Source organism: Salmo salar, unplaced genomic scaffold (assembly GCF_905237065.1).
Source record: "Salmo salar unplaced genomic scaffold, Ssal_v3.1, whole genome shotgun sequence".
Classification (NCBI taxonomy): domain Eukaryota; kingdom Metazoa; phylum Chordata; class Actinopteri; order Salmoniformes; family Salmonidae; genus Salmo; species Salmo salar.
Genome location: NW_025549619.1, coordinates 47,782 through 69,776, shown reverse-complemented (window position 1 = coordinate 69,776; position 21,995 = coordinate 47,782). Strand labels below are relative to the sequence as shown.

General features: G+C 45.8%; 1 protein-coding gene across 2 annotated transcripts; it reads right to left on the bottom strand.

The window, feature by feature from the left end:
* Positions 1-437: 437 nt before the first annotated feature.
* Positions 438-11,792, bottom strand: LOC106592358 (uncharacterized protein C18orf19 homolog B). 2 transcript variants are annotated; one of them, XM_045713430.1, is made up of 6 exons: positions 11,593-11,792; positions 10,154-10,188; positions 9,517-10,000; positions 2,094-2,205; positions 1,382-1,642; positions 438-1,348 (listed from the first exon to the last, which is right to left on the bottom strand). In XM_045713430.1, coding segments are annotated over exons 1-6 (1,074 nt in total). In that variant the 5' UTR covers positions 11,595-11,792; the 3' UTR covers positions 438-1,168. The 2 variants fall into 2 exon arrangements, with proteins under 2 accessions (XP_045569386.1, XP_045569385.1); XM_045713429.1 differs by having other exon boundaries at positions 438-1,642; positions 11,593-11,791.
* Between the last annotated feature and the right edge of the window lie 10,203 nt (positions 11,793-21,995).

Sequence of the window (21,995 nt, the reverse complement as noted above, 5' to 3'; positions counted from 1 at the left end):
TCATGTTCTCTTCCCATTCTGTCTCTTAAAAGGAGGAATAATATGTATTTACTGTTTTCTACAGCGAAACTATGATGTGAGTAAATAAGGTGCCTAATGTCAAAGGGGATAATGTCATGTTTAAGCAGACATAGGAACCCTAATGTCATGTTAGGAGCAGACATAGGACCCCTAATGTCCTTGTTGAAAGACATAAGAACCCTAATGTCATGTTATGAACAGACATAGGACGCCCTAATGTCCTTGTTGAGGAGACATAGGAACCCTAATGTCATGTTATGAACACATAGGACGCCCTAATGTCCTTGTTGAGGAGACATAGGAACCTTAATGTCATGTTATGAACAGACATAGGACGCCCTAATGTCATGTTATAAACAGACATAGGAACCCTAAGTACAGAACTCAGAACATGGAATGAAGACAGGAAACTGAACGATGTTTAGAAGCTCAATATTCTGCTTTATTGCAAATTGTGATCATACCAGACAGTGAAGTCCATTAACTGGTACTGCAGAACCCAACACCCTTTCTGTTTAGACTGTGGTTTTCATTTTATTGCATTTTGGCTTTATGATTCTGCAATATCCACAGAGCAACGTAAAAGGATACTTCTGGATGTTGGCCGTGAGTTCACCTGACTCTGGGAAACTAGATAAACGACCTCATTGCCAACATCCAGAAGTATCCCTTTAAAGAACCAATCAAAAACGACGTCTGTAAATCACACTTCCTATTATATGCACAATTTTCAGTTGATTACACATTAGGTAGTAGGAACACAAAAATACTACAATATATTAAAAACTTTGGGTATTGGATAAAAAGACATTAGAAAAACGTCATTTAAAAAAAAGACACAAGCAGTTACAGCTTTGATGGACGATGTTGAATTAAAAAGTAATTTTATTTTGCATACCCAGAATTCATAATACTCCTCAGTGTATCGTAATAGAACTGAGAAATCCCACCCGCCTCCTCCTTATAGCAGGTATAAATGGTACTAGCTGGGGCAGTCAAGATGGCAGAAGTACCATGTAATGTCTAGACTCATTCATCTCTCAACAATAGGTTCATAATACATGCCTTAATTCTGTCTTTGACCCCCAACCACATTGAAGACATCAAAAAAAACACGCGTTTATTCACAACCACTTGTAAAACAAGACTAATCTAGCTTCTTTCGGTAAGACACTTTGTCTTTGGTTTCCTGTAGTTTATCAGAGAACATGTCTTTCGTCTCCTCCATTTTTCCAGAGAAACGTTCTTTGGTCTCCTCCATTTTTCCAGAGAAACGTTCCTTCGTCTCCTCCATCTTTCCAGAGAAACGTTCTTTGGTCTCCTCCATCTTTCCAGAGAAACGTTCTTTGGTCTCCTCCATCTTTCCAGAGAAACGTTCTTTCGTCTCCTCCATTTTGTCGGAAATACCAGACAATCGTTCTTTCGTATCTTCCATTTTCCCCGAGAGTAGTTCTTTAGTTTCCTCCATTTTCTCTGTGAGTTTCTCCCTGGTCTCTTCCATCCGGTCCTGCAGGTAGTCTTTGACGGGCGGAGGGGTAGAGAAGTAGCCGTGTTTACGGAGGTACTGCACTGAGAAGGACGTCCCACCCAGAGTCACCGTGTATCTGGCAGGTGTTGCAATCTGAAGGAAAATCGGGATAAAAGAGAGCCACTAAGTTCAGTAGAACAAGTGAAATGAAGCTGGTGTTGAAATCTGAGTATTTCTGCTTACCTTGAACAAGTCATAGTCCGCGAGCATTCTTACCTTGAGCAAGTCATAGTCCGTGAGCATTCTTACCTTGAACAAGTCATAGTCCGCGAGCATTCTTACCTTGTGCAAGTCATAGTCCGCGAGCATTCTTACCTTGTGCAAGTCATAGTCCGTGAGCATTCTTACCTTGAGCAAGTCATAGTCCGCGAGCATTCTTACCTTGAACAAGTCATAGTCCGCGAGCATTCTTACCTTGTGCAAGTCATAGTCCGCGAGCATTCTTACCTTGAACAAGTCATAGTCCGTGAGCATTCTTACCTTGTACATGACATAGGCAGTGAGTTCTTACCTTGTACATGACATAGGCAGGGAGTAGTCTTACCTTGTACATGGCATAGGCAGTGAGGGCATAGCCACCAGAGGAGTGATTCAGCAGACCAACCACCTTCTCTGGTAAACCAATGAACTCCAGAAAAGGCACCACATTCACTCCCCTGTGAAATATACAGTGAGTTTAACTAAGGCCAGATACTGTGCCTTCACATGAAACAAAACACTGAGTTTGGCCAGTTTTTTAGGTACACACCAACCCTGTTCACCCCCCAAAACGGTTAGCTTCTAGTGAAACAGTGAGTCAACATGGCCGTGGCAGACGTCCAGTTACTGTTCGACTGGGGGGGGGGAGTGACCTAAGCGACTTTGAGCGTCGGTGCCAAGCGTGCCAGTTACAGTATCTCCGAAACAGCTGGCCTCATGGGATTTCACGCACGACAGTGTCTAAGGGCAGCGGTTTCCAAAATTCTAAAGAGAATTACACACCAAATACATACACATATATATATATAATACACAAAAATATATATTATAATCTCGTCTTTAAATCATTGTAATGTGGTTTAACCTTTAAAAATCTAAATGAAAATGATTCAAATCTAAAAAGATAGAATTCAACTAGTGCCCTTAGATCATTGGGGGAAAAACCTGCACTTGACTGTTGTACTTCGAATAAAACTTTATTCGTCACATGCGTCGAACACAAGTGTAAACCTTCCTGTGAAATGCTTAATTACAAGCCCTTAACCTTTAGCGGGATCAAATTCAACAACATCCCGGTGAAATTGCAGGAGCGCCAAAATCAAAATTATAAATCGTAATATAAAAAATTAATGGAAATACAAGTGTCTTACATCATTGAAACGTTTGGAATCTCGGTAATGGAACTGCGTTGTCCGATATACAATAGCTATTACAGAGGAAAACAATGCCGTGGTTTTGTTTAAGAAGAGCGATAAACAACACTTTTTTTCCACCTTGACCGGGGTTTGATACATTCACATCGGAAGGTAAAAATAACGACTTACATTCTGAAATCTTTGCTCTAATTTGTCATCCTGAGGGGTCCCAGTGATCAAACACAAGTGCCGTTTTCATTGATAAAAATCCATTTTTTTAATAGCCGAACACGAAACATTTTGTAAACCGATTGTGTCGTGAATTCCGTCGCATTCAACTTTCCACGTAATTACACACTAAAACGTCCGTTTATCCAGTCGTGGGCTGGTTGTTAGTAAATACCTGATGGTTCATTTCGCGGGACGTATTGACCCGAAAGAAACCGGGTTTGAAGACACCAAGCGATGACCTCGTTGCGCACCAATGATAAGAGCTGTGTTTCCTTTGATTGATTGTATATTTTTTTGGGGGGGCCCAATGACCACTGATCGTCTTGGTCGATAGCCAATGAGCTGAGGTAAAACGGCAAAATGGTTATATGTTTATATTGTTGGAAGATCAGCCTTCGTTAGTAAACGGGGGACAAACAGGTAAATAAACGGCGCAGTACAACAGTAGTGTGCAGAACAGCATCTCAGAACACACAACTCGTCGGTCCTCGTCACGCATAGCCGCAGGAAGTAGGGGTGCTGAAGGTGCTGCACCCCCCTGAAAAAAAAACGAAGAAGAAAATAACAATAATACAGGACTAGCCTTTACTAGTCCACCCCCCCCGAAGAATTCAGGCTGTTGTAGAGGCAAAGTGGGGTTCGACACAGTACTAGATGGGTGTACCTAATAAACTGGCCAGTGAGTATATCTAGGTAATAAGTCTGTACAATGAACGCAACAGCAATTCCATTATCCTCAGGCCAAAAGACCAGTTAGGTGCTGAACTCCTAAAATCTCTATGTATTGCTAAATGATTCATAACAAAATACCATAGTAATGGAATCCCCAGGGGGGTTAGACCAGAATAATGTGGGTTAGGGTTAATGTAGGAATCCCCAGGGGGGGTTAGACCAGAGACAGGTGGGTTAATGTAGGAATCCCCAGGGGGGTTAGACCAGAGACAGGTGGGTTAATGTAGGAATCCCCAGGGGGGTTAGACCAGAGACATGTGGGTTAATGTAGGAATCCCCAGGGGGGTTAATGTAGGAATCCCCAGGGGGGGTTAGACCAGAGACAGGTGGGTTAATGTAGGAATCCCCAGGGGGGGTTAGACCAGACAGGTGGGTTAATGTAGGAATCCCCAGGGGGGGTTAGACCAGAGACAGGTGAGTTAATGTAGGAATCCCCAGGGGGGGATTAGACCAGAGACAGGTGGGTTAATGTAGGAATCCCCAGGGGGGTTAATGTAGGAATCCCCAGGGGGGGGTTAGACCAGAGACAGGGGGGTTAATGTAGGAATCCCCAGGGGGTTAATGTAGGAATCCCCAGGGGATTAGACCAGAGACAGGTGGGTTAATGTAGGAATCCCCAGGGGGGGGGATTAGACCAGACAGGTGGGTTAATGTAGGAATCCCCAGGGGGGTTAGACCAGAGACAGGTGGGTTAATGTAGGAATCCCCAGGGGGTTAGACCAGAGACAGGTGGGTTAATGTAGGAATCCCCAGGGGGGTTAATGTAGGAATCCCCAGGGGGGTTAATGTAGGAATCCCCAGGGGATTAGACCAGAGACAGGGGGTTAATGTAGGAATCCCCAGGGGGGTTAGACCAGAGACAGGTGGGTTAATGTAGGAATCCCCAGGGGGGGTTAGACCAGAGACAGGTGGGTTAATGTAGGAATCCCCAGGGGGGGGTTAGACCAGAGACAGGTGGGTTAATGTAGGAATCCCCAGGGGGGGGTTAGACCAGAGACAGGGGGGTTACTGTAGGAAGCCCCAGGGGGGGTTAGACCAGAGACAGGGGGGTTAATGTAGGAATCCCCAGGGGGGTTAATGTAGGAATCCCCAGGGGGGTTAGACCAGAGACAGGTGGGTTAATGTAGGAATCCCCAGGGGGGTTAATGTAGGAATCCCCAGGGGGTTAATGTAGGAATCCCCAGGGGGGTTAATGTAGGAATCCCCAGGGGGTTAATGTAGGAATCCCCAGGGGGATTAGACCAGAGACAGGTGGGTTAATGTAGGAATCCCCAGGGGATTAGACCAGAGACAGGTGGGTTAATGTAGGAATCCCCAGGTGGGTTAATGTAGGAATCCCCAGGGGGGGTTAGACCAGAGACAGGTGGGTTAATGTAGGAATCCCCAGGGGGGGTTGGACCAGAGACAGGTGGGTTAATGTAGGAACCCCCAGGGGGGGTTAGACCAGAGACAGGTGGGTTAATGTAGGAATCCCCAGGGGGTTAATGTAGGAATCCCCAGGGGGGTTAATGTAGGAATCCCCAGGGGGGTTAATGTAGGAATCCCCAGGGGGGATTAGACCAGAGACAGGTGGGTTAATGTAGGAATCCCCAGGGGGATTAGACCAGAGACAGGTGGGTTAATGTAGGAATCCCCAGGTGGGTTAATGTAGGAATCCCCAGGGGGGGTTAGACCAGAGACAGGTGGGTTAATGTAGGAATCCCCAGGGGGGTTAGACCAGAGACAGGTGGGTTAATGTAGGAATCCCCAGGGGGGGTTAGACCAGAGACAGGTGGGTTAATGTAGGAATCCCCTGGGGGTTAGACCAGAGACAGGGGGGTTAATGTAGGAATCCCCAGGGGGGTTAATGTAGGAATCCCCAGGGGGGTTAGACCAGAGACAGGTGGGTTAATGTAGGAATCCCCAGGGGGGGTTGGACCAGAGACAGGTGGGTTAATGTAGGAACCCCCAGGGGGGGTTAGACCAGAGACAGGTGGGTTAATGTAGGAATCCCCAGGGGGGTTAATGTAGGAATCCCCAGGGGGGGGTTAGACCAGAGACAGGTGGGTTAATGTAGGAATCCCCAGGTGCGTTAATGTAGGAATCCCCAGGGGGGTTAATGTAGGAATCCCCAGGGGGTTAATGTAGGAATCCCCAGGGGGTTAATGTAGGAATCCCCAGGGGATTAGACCAGAGACAGGTGGGTTAATGTAGGAATCCCCAGGGGGGTTGGACCAGAGACAGGTGGGTTAATGTAGGAATCCCCAGGGGGGTTAATGTAGGAATCCCCAGGGGGGTTAATGTAGGAATCCCCAGGGGGGGGGTTGGACCAGAGACAGGTGGGTTAATGTAGGAATCCCCAGGGGGGATTAGACCAGAGACAGGTGGGTTAATGTAGGAATCCCCAGGGGGGATTAGACCAGAGACAGGTGGGTTAATGTAGGAATCCCCAGGTGGGTTAATGTAGGAATCCCCAGGGGGGGTTAGACCAGAGACAGGTGGGTTAATGTAGGAATCCCCAGGGGGGTTAGACCAGAGACAGGTGGGTTAATGTAGGAATCCCCAGGGGGTTAGACCAGAGACAGGTGGGTTAATGTAGGAATCCCCAGGGGGGTTAATGTAGGAATCCCCAGGTGGGGGTTAGACCAGAGACAGGTGGGTTAATGTAGGAATCCCCAGGGGGGGGTTAGACCAGAGACAGGTGGGTTAATGTAGGAATCCCCAGGGGGGTTAATGTAGGAATCCCCAGGGGGGTTAGACCAGAGACAGGTGGGTTAATGTAGGAATCCCCAGGGGGTTAGACCAGAGACAGGGGGGTTAATGTAGGAATCCCCAGGGGGTTACCAGAGACAGGGGGTTAATGTAGGAATCCCCAGGGGGGTTAGACCAGAGACAGGTGGGTTAATGTAGGAATCCCCAGGGGGGTTAGACCAGAGACAGGGGGTTAATGTAGGAATCCCCAGGGGGTTAGACCAGAGACAGGGGGGTTAATGTAGGAATCCCCAGGGGGTTAATGTAGGAATCCCCAGGGGGGTTAGACCAGAGACAGGTGGGTTAATGTAGGAATCCCCAGGGGGGTTAGACCAGAGACAGGTGGGTTAATGTAGGAATCCCCAGGGGGGTTAATGTAGGAATCCCCAGGGGGGTTAATGTAGGAATCCCCAGGGGGGTTAGACCAGAGACAGGGGGGTTAATGTAGGAATCCCCAGGGGGGTTAGACCAGAGACAGGGGGGTTAATGTAGGAATCCCCAGGGGGGTTAGACCAGAGACAGGTGGGTTAATGTAGGAATCCCCAGCGGGGTTAGACCAGAGACAGGGGGGTTAATGTAGGAATCCCCAGGGGGGTTAGACCAGAGACAGGGGGGTTAATGTAGGAATCCCCAGGGGGGTTAATGTAGGAATCCCCAGGGGGTTAGACCAGAGACAGGGGGTTAATGTAGGAATCCCCAGGGGGGGTAATGTAGGAATCCCCAGGGGGTTAATGTAGGAATCCCCAGGTGGGTTAATGTAGGATCCCCAGGGGGGGTTAGACCAGAGACAGGTGGGTTAATGTAGGAATCCCCAGGGGGGTTAGACCAGAGACAGGGGGGTTAATGTAGGAATCCCCAGGGGGTTACCAGAGACAGGGGGGTTAATGTAGGAATCCCCAGGGGGTTAGACCAGAGACAGGTGGGTTAATGTAGGAATCCCCAGGGGGTTAGACCAGAGACAGGGGGGTTAATGTAGGAATCCCCAGGGGGTTAGACCAGAGACAGGGGGTTAATGTAGGAATCCCCAGGGGGTTAATGTAGGAATCCCCAGGGGGGTTAGACCAGAGACAGGTGGGTTAATGTAGGAATCCCCAGGGGGATTAGACCAGAGACAGGTGGGTTAATGTAGGAATCCCCAGGGGGTTAATGTAGGAATCCCCAGGGGGTTAATGTAGGAATCCCCAGGGGGGGGTTAGACCAGAGACAGGGGGGTTAATGTAGGAATCCCCAGGGGGTTAGACCAGAGACAGGGGGGTTAATGTAGGAATCCCCAGGGGGGTTAGACCAGAGACAGGTGGGTTAATGTAGGAATCCCCAGCGGGTTAGACCAGAGACAGGGGGTTAATGTAGGAATCCCCAGGGGAGGTTAGACCAGAGACAGGGGGGTTAATGTAGGAATCCCCAGGGGGTTAATGTAGGAATCCCCAGGGGGGTTAGACCAGAGACAGGGGGTTAATGTAGGAATCCCCAGGGGGTTAATGTAGGAATCCCCAGGGGATTAGACCAGAGACAGGTGGGTTAATGTAGGAATCCCCAGGGGGTTAATGTAGGAATCCCCAGGGGGTTAGACCAGAGACAGGTGGGTTAATGTAGGAATCCCCAGGGGGGTTAGACCAGAGACAGGTGGGTTAATGTAGGAATCCCCAGGGGGGGTTAGACCAGAGACAGGGGGTTAATGTAGGAATCCCCAGGGGGGGTTAATGTAGGAATCCCCAGGGGGGGTTAGACCAGAGACAGGTGGGTTAATGTAGGAATCCCCAGGGGGGTTAATGTAGGAATCCCCAGGGGGGTTAATGTAGGAATCCCCAGGGGGTTAATGTAGGAATCCCCAGGGGGGTTAATGTAGGAATCCCCAGGGGGATTAGACCAGAGACAGGGGGTTAATGTAGGAATCCCCAGGGGGTTAATGTAGAAATCCCCAGGGGGGTTAATGTAGGAATCCCCAGGGGGGTTAGACCAGAGACAGGGGGGTTAATGTAGGAATCCCCAGGGGGTTAATGTAGGAATCCCCAGGGGGGTTAATGTAGGAATCCCCAGGGGATTAGACCAGAGACAGGTGGGTTAATGTAGGAATCCCCAGGGGGGTTAGACCAGAGACAGGTGGGTTAATGTAGGAATCCCCAGGGGGGTTAGACCAGAGACAGGTGGGTTAATGTAGGAATCCCCAGGGGGGTTAATGTAGGAATCCCCAGGGGGGGGTTAGACCAGAGACAGGTGGGTTAATGTAGGAATCCCCAGGTGGGTTAATGTAGGAATCCCCAGGTGGGTTAATGTAGGAATCCCCAGGGGGTTAATGTAGGAATCCCCAGGGGGTTAATGTAGGAATCCCCAGGGGGGGTTAGACCAGAGACAGGTGGGTTAATGTAGGAATCCCCGGGGGGGTTAGACCAGAGACAGGTGGGTTAATGTAGGAATCCCCAGGGGGGGATTAGACCAGAGACAGGTGGGTTAATGTAGGAATCCCCAGGGGGGTTAGACCAGAGACAGGGGGGTTAATGAAGGAATCCACCGGGGTTGGACCAGAGACAGGTGGGTTAATGTAGGAATCCCCAGGGGGGGTTAGACCAGAGACAGGGGGGTTAATGTAGGAATCCCCAGGGGGGTTAGACCAGAGACAGGGGGGGTTAATGAAGGAATCCACCGGGGTTGGACCAGAGACAGGTGGGTTAATGTAGGAATCCCCAGGGGGGTTAGACCAGAGACAGGGGGGTTAATGTAGGAATCCCCAGGGGGTTAGACCAGAGACAGGGGGTTAATGTAGGAATCCCCAGGGGGGGTTAGACCAGAGACAGGGGGGTTAATGTAGGAATCCCCAGGGGGGGTTAGACCAGAGACAGGTGGGTTAATGTAGGAATCCCCAGGGGGGTTAATGTAGGAATCCCCAGGGGGGTTAATGTAGGAATCCCCAGGGGGGGATTAGACCAGAGACAGCTGACTCACTGCATAGCAGCGTAGTAGAAGGTTCCGAACCAGACGCTGGAAGTCAGGAGATGGACAGGTATCATCACCTTCCCGTACTGCTTAAAGGTCTTCTTGAACCTCTGGACCAGACCAATGGACTTGTCCTGCAGAGGGTCTATCTCTGGGGCCTCCACAGGCAGCTTGGAGGAGTCTGCCCCATAGACGGGCTCTGTTCCAGCCAGGCTGGGGGGATGGCTGGGTGGGTTCTGGTCCTGGTCGTCTGGTTGGAGCTTGGGCCGTTCTACTGCCCTGTTAAAAGCTGAGGTACTGACCCAGCGCTGGCCGCGCCCGGGGGTCAGGCGGCCTACAACACACACCGACGCGGCCAGGCGTGCCTCACACGCTGACAGGCCCACGACCACGGACCGCACGTAGGCCATCTGCCGCAATACACCCTGGGACAGAACACGATGCATCTCCTCCTCCTCCTCCTCCTCCTCCCTGAGACGTTTGACCACAGAGCCTGCAGACAGCACATCATCATCATCAGGGTTTACTATCAATTACAAGAGTAGTAATCATTAATGTTGATCAGTATATATTAAGTTAGGAACTGCTATAATCAGAGTGAAGAAACGTATCTGATGATATGATAATACATAATACCAAAACATACCTCCAACTAGAGTAGGACCACCATTAATCCAGCACCTGAAATGAAAACGTCCCAATTTAAAAGACCGATAAACAACACACAATCTAAAACACAGAAGTTAAAGCCACAACAGACTAATCCAGTAGCCACTAATGTGGATGATTCTCAGCAAAACAACCTAAAGTCTTGGTTGAACTAAGTTTACTAGCTAACGTTACACACAGCCACATTCGGATATATAGCTAACAAGGCAAATAAAAAGCTAGCTAGCAAGCCAACTATAGTAAGTAGCTAGTCAGCTAGCTAAGTAGCTAGCAAGCCAACTATAGTAAGTAGCTAGTCAGCTAGCAAGCCAACTATAGTAAGTAGCTAGTCAGCTAGCAAGCCAACTATAGTAAGTAGCTAGTCAGCTGGCTAAGTAGCTAGCAAGCCAACTATAGTAAGTAGCTAGACAGCTAGCTAAGTAGCTAGCAAGCCAACTATAGTAAGTAGCTAGTCTGCTGGCTAAGTAGCTAGCAAGCCAACTATAGTAAGTAGCTAGACAGCGAGCTAAGTAGCTAGCAAGCCAACTATAGTAAGTAGCTAGTCAGCTGGCTAAGTAGCTAGCAAGCCAACTATAGTAAGTAGCTAGACAGCTAGCTAAGTAGCTAGCAAGCCAACTATAGTAAGTAGCTAGTCTGCTGGCTAAGTAGCTAGCAAGCCAACTATAGTAAGTAGATAGTCTGCTGGCTAAGTAGCTAGCAAGCCAACTATAGTAAGTAGCTAGTCAGCTAACTAAGTAGCTAGCAAGCCAACTATAGTAAGTAGCTTGTCAGCTAGCAAGCCAACTATAGTAAGTAGCTAGTCAGTTAGCAAGCCATCAATAGTAAGGAGCTAGTCAGCTAGCTAAGTAGCTAGCAAGCCAACTATAGTAAGTAGCTTGTCAGCTGGCTAAGTAGCGAGCAAGCCAACTATAGTAAGTAGCTAGTCAGCTAGCAAGCAAGCCAACTACAGTAAGTAGCTAGTCAGCTAGCTAAGTAGCTAGCAAGCCAACTATATATAGTAAGGAGCTAGTCAGCTAGCTAAATAGCTAGTCAGCTAGCTAAGTTACTATGTGCAAAGGTTAGCTACAGAACTTGCAAAACACCTAAATTGATCTTTCTAGAGCTAGCTGGCTGCCTAGCTGTCACATACGCAGTGGCTTCTGTGTGGTTGACATTGGGGGAGTCTGGAGGACGGAAAACTTCTTCACTTGTAAAAGCTTCCAGAACAATCCAGTGGAAACACGGGCCAGTTTTAGATATGGTTAAACTAACGTTAGTTATCTGGCTAATACCTGATTCTGACAGAAAGCCAACTTGGGTTGTTAGCTTGCTAGCGAAGTTAGCTAGCCCACACTTGGCAAAGTAGTAGTTGTGTATACATTTTGTCGTGAAGTTGTAAAACTACGTGACAAAGCTCACAGGTAAAGGAATACATACATTCAAATTCAAGAGGTTTGATCCAGTCAAAAGTGTTTTCTGTAGTTATATGAGCCATAAGTTCATAGAATTGACCGTCCTGTCTGTAGAAGACCTTAAAGCAGAGAGCGAGGGGGGATCCGCGTGTCCTCGGACCGCGCAATGCATCATGGGATTCCGAGTTCATTTGACGCGAGATTTGGGTGTCTGTAAACTGCGGAAAAACAACACTTCCCGGCATGCCTAACACCTTTCAGTCACAATTTCCGTTTCTTTGACAGAGAAAACCTCTAGTCCAGCGGATAAGAACCAAATATACCCACAAATCGTTCCGTTTTATGTTGCAAGTATCAAACTTGGTACACTAACACTCAAATGCAAACGTTACCTTTTTTGTTGTTGTAAATATAGTCATCACATTCACTGCACTTAGCCTGTAATAAAACCTTAAGTCCATCTTTATGGAACTAACTGCACATTCTCTCTTATATCCAATGTGATGTTTCTCTGTTCCTTGTTTCGCTCTTTTCTGTGGTGCAGATCTTTTAGCAACTTGATGGTATAGCAAAAGCCTAATAAACTTGACATTATTAACTTGAATTGTCTCTCTTTATTTTACCTCACAAACAAAATCACTTATAGTCTAGGTATAGTCCCCTGTATCTCAGTTGGTAGCGCATGGTGCTTGCAATACCAGGGTTGTGGGTTTGATTCCCACGGGGTGAAGTACATAAATGTATTTACTCACTAATGTACGTGGTGTCTGCTGAATGTAAAGCAAAATTGTTTTTTTTAATTATCGCCAGTATAACTTAACAGCTTTGACGTGCATCGTCCAAACAGCGGCTGAAGGGCAAATATAATGGTGACGTCATCTTGCCAATGTGCAAACGCTCTCCATACCACATCAGCCCAATGTATAATGTATGTGTGCTGTCTGGGAAGACCTTATGGGGGTCATGTTGAGGTCATTTTGACCATAGTCTAGCAGCTACGGGAAATAATTATGGACTTTCTGATAGAGCCACATTCCACACACAGCTGGGGCATGTCTAAACAAGTATTGTTTTTTTTGTCTATAGTGCCAGCACAGATTTAGTCCATTTCCAATATGGCGGCCATTTCCAATATGGCGGCCATTTCCAATATGGCATACAGCCCAATGATGACTTAAAATGTTTGAGGGGGTCTAGTAAAAGAAAATTATCAAATGGCCCCAAAATGCCATATATACATATCCTTTAAACGTTTAGTAGAAAATGGAGCCAAATTACTGCTTTTTGTAAATACTTTCGTGGCTACTTCCAATAGTTTAAATGTAAACACTCTAAAAGTAATATATATATATATATATATATATATATATATATATATATATATATATATATATATATATATATATATATATATATATTGGTGTTCCTCGAAGTTTACTGATTGCAATGATATAATTTTTCTTTGTGTCAATTTTAATACAAATTACTGGAAACCTGCCCTGTACACGTGACATTTTAACAAAAATACTTTTTATGATGAGACCTTCCAGCCATTAGACAAAGGAAAAGTGTATAGAAAGATGTGTAGCTATAGTTGCAGATTTACCCTGTTATACTCAGTGGTGGAGGGATAGTTTTGTCAGTCTTTGTTGTGTGTTTCCAAGTTAAGAGTAGTTTTGTTTCCTATTTTCCATGTATATTTTAGTTAATCATTACATTGAGATTTCCTTATTTGAGATGTATTGATTTAATAGATTTATCATGATCACCTTTACCTTCTATGTTCTGCAACCTGCTTATTCATGTCTGCCCTGTTGCAGAACCACACACCAATCCCACTTTACCACGTCCAACCACAAGTCCTTAATAAAAAACCAATCCAACTTTACCACAAGTCCTCAATAAATATGTGAACTTTGGAACTCACACATGTGATGTAGTTATTCACAGTAGGATACCAGCCTGCCGTGCCACCAGCCTGCCGTGGCACCAGCCTGCCCTGCCACCAGCCTGCAGTGCCACCAGCCTGCCGTGCCACCAGCCTGCCGTGCCACCAGCCTGCCGCGCTACCAGCCTGTGCGCCGCCAGCCTGCCCTGCTACCAGCCTGCCGTGCCACCAGCCTGCCGTGCCACCAGCCTGCCGTGCCACCAGCCTGCCGTGCCACCAGCCTGCCCTGCTACCAGCCTGCAGTGCCACCAGCCTGCCCTGCTACCAGCCTGCAGTGCTACCAGCCTGCAGTGCCACCAGCCTGCAGTGCTACCAGCCTGCAGTGCCACCAGCCAGCAGTGCCACCAGCCTGCAGTGCCACCAGCCTGCAGTGCCACCAGCCAGCAGTGCTACCAGCCTGCAGTGCCACCAGCCAGCAGTGCCACCAGCCTGCCCTGCTACCAGCCTGCCGTGCTACCAGCCTGCAGTGCCACCAGCCTGCCCTGCTACCAGCCTGCAGTGCCACCAGCCAGCAGTGCTACCAGCCTGCAGTGCCACCAGCCAGCAGTGCTACCAGCCTGCAGTGCCACCAGCCTGCCGTGCCACCAGCCAGCAGTGCCACCAGCCTGCCCTGCTACCAGCCTGCAGTGCCACCAGCCAGCAGTGCTACCAGCCTGCAGTGCCACCAGCCAGCAGTGCCACCAGCCTGCCCTGCTACCAGCCTGCAGTGCCACCAGCCTGCCCTGCTACCAGCCTGCAGTGCCACCAGCCAGCAGTGCTACCAGCCTGCAGTGCCACCAGCCAGCAGTGCCACCAGCCTGCCCTGCTACCAGCCTGCCGCGCCACCAGCCTGCCGTGCTACCAGCCAGCAGTGCCACCAGCCAGCAGTGCTACCAGCCAGCAGTGCTACCAGCCTGCAGTGCCACCAGCCAGCAGTGCCACCAGCCAGCAGTGCTACCAGCCAGCAGTGCTACCAGCCAGCAGTGCTACCAGCCAGCAGTGCCACCAGCCAGCAGTGCCACCAGCCAGCAGTGCTACCAGCCTGCAGTGCTACCAGCCAGCAGTGCCACCAGCCAGCAGTGCCACCAGCCAGCAGTGCTACCAGCCTGCAGTGCCACCAGCCAGCAGTGCCACCAGCCTGCAGTGCCACCAGCCAGCAGTGCTACCAGCCTGCAGTGCCACCAGCCTGCAGTGCCACCAGCCAGCAGTGCCACCAGCCTGCCCTGCTACCAGCCTGCAGTGCCACCAGCCAGCAGTGCTACCAGCCTGCAGTGCCACCAGCCAGCAGTGCCACCAGCCTGCCCTGCTACCAGCCTGCCGTGCTACCAGCCTGCAGTGCCACCAGCCTGCCCTGCTACCAGCCTGCAGTGCCACCAGCCAGCAGTGCTACCAGCCTGCAGTGCCACCAGCCAGCAGTGCTACCAGCCTGCAGTGCCACCAGCCTGCAGTGCCACCAGCCTGCCCTGCTACCAGCCTGCAGTGCCACCAGCCAGCAGTGCTACCAGCCTGCAGTGCCACCAGCCTGCCGCGCCACCAGCCTGCCGTGCTACCAGCCAGCAGTGCCACCAGCCAGCAGTGCTACCAGCCAGCAGTGCTACCAGCCTGCAGTGCCACCAGCCAGCAGTGCCACCAGCCAGCAGTGCTACCAGCCAGCAGTGCTACCAGCCAGCAGTGCTACCAGCCTGCAGTGCCACCAGCCTGCAGTGCCACCAGCCAGCAGTGCCACCAGCCTGCAGTGCCACCAGCCAGCAGTGCTACCAGCCTGCAGTGCCACCAGCCTGCAGTGCCACCAGCCAGCAGTGCCACCAGCCTGCAGTGCCACCAGCCTGAAGTGCCACCAGCCTGCAGTGCCACCAGCCTGTGCGCCGCCAGCCTGCCCTGCTACCAGCCTGCCGTGCCACCAGCCTGCCGTGCCACCAGCCTGCCGTGCCACCAGCCTGCCGTGCCACCAGCCTGCCCTGCTACCAGCCTGCAGTGCCACCAGCCTGCCCTGCTACCAGCCAGCAGTGCCACCAGCCTGCAGTGCTACCAGCCTGCAGTGCCACCAGCCAGCAGTGCCACCAGCCTGCCCTGCTACCAGCCTGCAGTGCCACCAGCCAGCAGTGCTACCAGCCTGCAGTGCCACCAGCCAGCAGTGCCACCAGCCTGCCCTGCTACCAGCCTGCCGTGCTACCAGCCTGCAGTGCCACCAGCCTGCCCTGCTACCAGCCTGCAGTGCCACCAGCCAGCAGTGCTACCAGCCTGCAGTGCCACCAGCCAGCAGTGCTACCAGCCTGCAGTGCTACCAGCCTGCAGTGCCACCAGCCAGCAGTGCCACCAGCCTGCCCTGCTACCAGCCTGCCGTGCTACCAGCCTGCAGTGCCACCAGCCTGCCCTGCTACCAGCCTGCAGTGCCACCAGCCAGCAGTGCTACCAGCCTGCAGTGCCACCAGCCAGCAGTGCCACCAGCCTGCCCTGCTACCAGCCTGCCGCGCCACCAGCCTGCCGTGCTACCAGCCAGCAGTGCCACCAGCCAGCAGTGCTACCAGCCAGCAGTGCTACCAGCCTGCAGTGCCACCAGCCTGCCGTGCTACCAGCCAGCAGTGCCACCAGCCAGCAGTGCTACCAGCCAGCAGTGCTACCAGCCAGCAGTGCTACCAGCCAGCAGTGCCACCAGCCAGCAGTGCCACCAGCCAGCAGTGCTACCAGCCTGCAGTGCCACCAGCCTGCAGTGCCACCAGCCAGCAGTGCCACCAGCCTGCCCTGCTACCAGCCTGCCGTGCTACCAGCCTGCAGTGCCACCAGCCAGCAGTGCCACCAGCCTGCAGTGCCACCAGCCAGCAGTGCCACCAGCCTGCCCTGCTACCAGCCTGCCGTGCTACCAGCCTGCAGTGCCACCAGCCTGCCCTGCTACCAGCCTGCAGTGCCACCAGCCAGCAGTGCTACCAGCCTGCAGTGCCACCAGCCAGCAGTGCTACCAGCCTGCAGTGCCACCAGCCTGCAGTGCCACCAGCCTGCCCTGCTACCAGCCTGCAGTGCCACCAGCCAGCAGTGCTACCAGCCTGCAGTGCCACCAGCCAGCAGTGCCACCAGCCTGCCCTGCTACCAGCCTGCCGTGCTACCAGCCTGCAGTGCCACCAGCCTGCCCTGCTACCAGCCTGCAGTGCCACCAGCCAGCAGTGCTACCAGCCTGCAGTGCCACCAGCCAGCAGTGCCACCAGCCTGCCCTGCTACCAGCCTGCCGCGCCACCAGCCTGCCGCGCTACCAGCCAGCAGTGCCACCAGCCAGCAGTGCTACCAGCCAGCAGTGCTACCAGCCTGCAGTGCCACCAGCCAGCAGTGCCACCAGCCAGCAGTGCTACCAGCCAGCAGTGCTACCAGCCAGCAGTGCTACCAGCCTGCAGTGCCACCAGCCTGCAGTGCCACCAGCCTGCAGTGCCACCAGCCTGCAGTGCCACCAGCCTGCAGTGCTACCAGCCTGCAGTGCCACCAGCCTGCAGTGCCACCAGCCAGCAGTGCCACCAGCCTGCAGTGCTACCAGCCTGCAGTGCTACCAGCCTGCAGTGCCACCAGCCTGCAGTGCCACCAGCCTGCAGTGCCACCAGCCAGCAGTGCTACCAGCCTGCAGTGCCACCAGCCTGCAGTGCCACCAGCCTTCCCTGCTACCAGCCTGCCGCGCCACCAGCCTGCCCTGCTACCAGCCTGCCGTGCCACCAGCCTGCCGCGCCACCAGCCTGCCCTGCTACCAGCCTGCCGTGCCACCAGCCTGCCCTGCTACCAGCCTGCCGTGCCACCAGCCTGCCGCGCCACCAGCCTGCCCTGCTACCAGCCTGCAGTGCCACCAGCAGATGGTGGTCTCGCTTTCTTAAAATATAGGTTGACATTGTGAGACTCTTCTGTGGTTTACAGGGGACACCTGGGAACCTTTCTCCCCGCTTGCTCAGTTTGGCCGGGCGGCCAGCTCTAAGGAGAGTCTTGGTGGTTCCAAACTCCTTCCATTTAAGAATGATGTAGGCCACTGTGTTCTTGGGGACCTTCAATGTTGCAGACATTTTTTGATACCCTTTCCCCAGACATGTGCCTCAACACAATCCTGTCTCGGAGCTCTACGGACAATTCCCTTCGACCTGGTTTTTGCTCTGACATGCACTGTCAACTATGAGACCTTATATAGACAGGTGTATGGCTTTCCAAATGCACCTGAGCTCAATTTCAAGTCTCATAGCCAAGGGTCTGAACACTTATGTAAATAAGGTATTTCGTTTTTTTATTTGTTATAAATGTGCAAACATTTGTGCAAACCTGTTTTGCTTTGTCATTACGGGGTAATGTGTGTAGATTGATGAGGAAAAACATTTAATACATTTTAGAATAAGGATGTAACGTAACATCATGTGGAAAAAGGGAAAGAGTCTGAATACTTTCTGAACGCTCTGTAGTTACATACAGTATAATATACAGTACTTATCTATTCTGTATATAGTTATACATACTGTATAATATACAGTACTTATCTATTCTGTATATAGTTATACATACAGTATAATATACAGTACTTATCTATTCTGTATATAGTTATACATACTGTATAATATACAGTACTTATCTATTCTCTATATAGTTATACATACAGTATAATATACAGTACTTATCTATTCTGTATATAGTTATACATACTGTATAATATACAGTACTTATCTATTCTGTATATAGTTATACATACTGTATAATATACAGTACTTATCTATTCTGTATATAGTTATACATACTGTATAATATACAGTACTTATCTATTCTGTATATAGTTATACATACTGTATAATATACAGTAGTTATCTATTCTGTATATAGTTATACATACAGTATAATATACAGTAGTTATCTATTCTGTATATAGTTATACATACTGTATAATATACAGTAGTTATCTATTCTGTATATAGTTATACATACTGTATAATATACAGTACTTATCTATTCTGTATATAGTTATACATACTGTATAATATACAGTACTTATCTATTCTGTATATAGTTATACATACTGTATAATATACAGTACTTATCTATTCTGTATATAGTTATACATACTGTATAATATACAGTACTTATCTATTCTGTATATAGTTATACATACTGTATAATATACAGTACTTATCTATTCTGTATATAGTTATACATACTGTATAATATACAGTACTTATCTATTCTGTATATAGTTATACATACTGTATAATATACAGTACTTATCTATTCTGTATATAGTTATACATACTGTATAATATACAGTACTTATCTATTCTGTATATAGTTATACATACTGTATAATATACAGTACTTATCTATTCTGTATATAGTTATACATACTGTATAATATACAGTACTTATCTATTCTGTATATAGTTATACATACTGTATAATATACAGTACTTATCTATTCTGTATATAGTTATACATACTGTATAATATACAGTACTTATCTATTCTGTATATAGTTATACATACTGTATAATATACAGTACTTATCTATTCTGTATATAGTTATACATACTGTATAATATACAGTACTTATCTATTCTGTATATAGTTATACATACTGTATAATATACAGTACTTATCTATTCTGTATATAGTTATACATACTGTATAATATACAGTACTTATCTATTCTGTATATAGTTATACATACTGTATAATATACAGTACTTATCTATTCTGTATATAGTTATACATACTGTATAATATACAGTACTTATCTATTCTGTATATAGTTACACGTATTGTATAATATACAGTACTTATCTATTCTGTATATAGTTATACATACTGTATAATATACAGTACTTATCTATTCTGTATATAGTTATACATACTGTATAATATACAGTAGTTATCTATTCTGTATATAGTTATACATACTGTATAATATACAGTACTTATCTATTCTGTATAAAGTTATACATACTGTATAATATACAGTAGTTATCTATTCTGTATATAGTTATACATACTGTATAATATACAGTAGTTATCTATTCTGTATATAGTTATACATACTGTATAATATACAGTACTTATCTATTCTGTATATAGTTATACATACTGTATAATATACAGTAGTTATCTCTTCTGTATATAGTTATACATACTGTATAATATACAGTAGTTATCTATTCTGTATATAGTTATACATACTGTATAATATACAGTACTTATCTATTCTGTATATAGTTATACATACTGTATAATATACAGTACTTATCTATTCTGTATATAGTTATACATACTGTATAATATACAGTACTTATCTATTCTGTATATAGTTATACATACTGTATAATATACAGTACTTATCTATTCTGTATATAGTTATACATACTGTATAATATACAGTACTTATCTATTCTGTATATAGTTATACATACTGTATAATATACAGTAGTTACCTATTCTGTATATAGTTATACATACTGTATAATATACAGTAGTTACCTATTCTGTATATAGTTATACATACAGTATAATATACAGTACTTATCTATTCTGTATATAGTTATACATACTGTATAATATACAGTAGTTATCTGTTCTGTATATAGTTATACATACTGTATAATATACAGTAGTTATCTATTCTGTATATAGTTATACATACTGTATAATATACAGTAGTTATCTATTCTGTATATAGTTATACATACTGTATAATATACAGTAGTTATCTATTCTGTATATAGTTATACATACTGTATAATATACAGTACTTATCTATTCTGTATATAGTTATACATACTGTATAATATACAGTAGTTACCTATTCTGTATATAGTTATACATACAGTATAATATACAGTACTTATCTATTCTGTATATAGTTATACATACTGTATAATATACAGTACTTATCTATTCTGTATATAGTTATACATACTGTATAATATACAGTGCTTATCTATTCTGTATATAGTTATACATACTGTATAATATACAGTACTTATCTATTCTGTATATAGTTATGCATACTGTATAATATACAGTAGTTATCTATTCTGTATATAGTTATACATACTGTATAATATACAGTACTTATCTATTCTGTATATAGTTATACATACTGTATAATATACAGTACTTATCTATTCTGTATATAGTTATACATACTGTATAATATACAGTACTTATCTATTCTGTATATAGTTAAATGTATTGTATAATATACAGTACTTATCTATTCTGTATATAGTTATACATACAGTATAATATACAGTACTTATCTATTCTGTATATAGTTAAATGTATTGTATAATATACAGTACTTATCTATTCTGTATATAGTTATACATACTGTATAATATACAGTACTTATCTATTCTGTATATAGTTATACATACAGTATAATATACAGTAGTTATCTATTCTGTATATAGTTATACATACTGTATAATATACAGTACTTATCTATTCTGTATATAGTTATACATAATGTATAATATACAGTACTTATCTATTCTGTATATAGTTATACATACTGTATAATATACAGTACTTATCTATTCTGTATATAGTTATACATAATGTATAATATACAGTACTTATCTATTCTGTATATAGTTATACATACTGTATAATATACAGTACTTATCTATTCTGTATATAGTTAAATGTATTGTATAATATACAGTACTTATCTATTCTGTATATAGTTATACATACAGTATAATATACAGTACTTATCTATTCTGTATATAGTTAAATGTATTGTATAATATACAGTACTTATCTATTCTGTATATAGTTATACATACTGTATAATATACAGTACTTATCTATTCTGTATATAGTTATACATACTGTATAATATACAGTACTTATCTATTCTGTATATAGTTATACATACAGTATAATATACAGTAGTTATCTATTCTGTATATAGTTATACATACTGTATAATATACAGTACTTATCTAATCTGTATATAGTTATACATAATGTATAATATACAGTACTTATCTATTCTGTATATAGTTATACATACTGTATAATATACAGTACTTATCTATTCTGTATATAGTTATACATAATGTATAATATACAGTACTTATCTATTCTGTATATAGTTATACATACTGTATAATATACAGTACTTATCTATTCTGTATATAGTTAAATGTATTGTATAATATACAGTACTTATCTATTCTGTATATAGTTATACATACAGTATAATATACAGTACTTATCTATTCTGTATATAGTTAAATGTATTGTATAATATACAGTACTTATCTATTCTGTATATAGTTATACATACTGTATAATATACAGTACTTATCTATTCTGTATATAGTTATACATACTGTATAATATACAGTACTTATCTATTCTGTATATAGTTATACATACAGTATAATATACAGTAGTTATCTATTCTGTATATAGTTATACATACTGTATAACATACAGTACTTATCTATTCTGTATATAGTTATACATACTGTATAATATACAGTACTTATCTATTC

Excerpts from the sequence above, each read along its gene's own strand:
- LOC106592358 (XM_045713429.1), bottom strand. Across the intron at positions 10,001-10,153 it reads TGGTCCTACTCTAGTTGGAG|GCTCTGTGGTCAAACGTCTC; the intron begins GTATGTTTTGGT and ends TGCTGTCTGCAG. Across the intron at positions 1,643-2,093 it reads CTGCCTATGCCATGTACAAG|ATTGCAACACCTGCCAGATA; the intron begins GTAAGACTACTC and ends ATTTTCCTTCAG.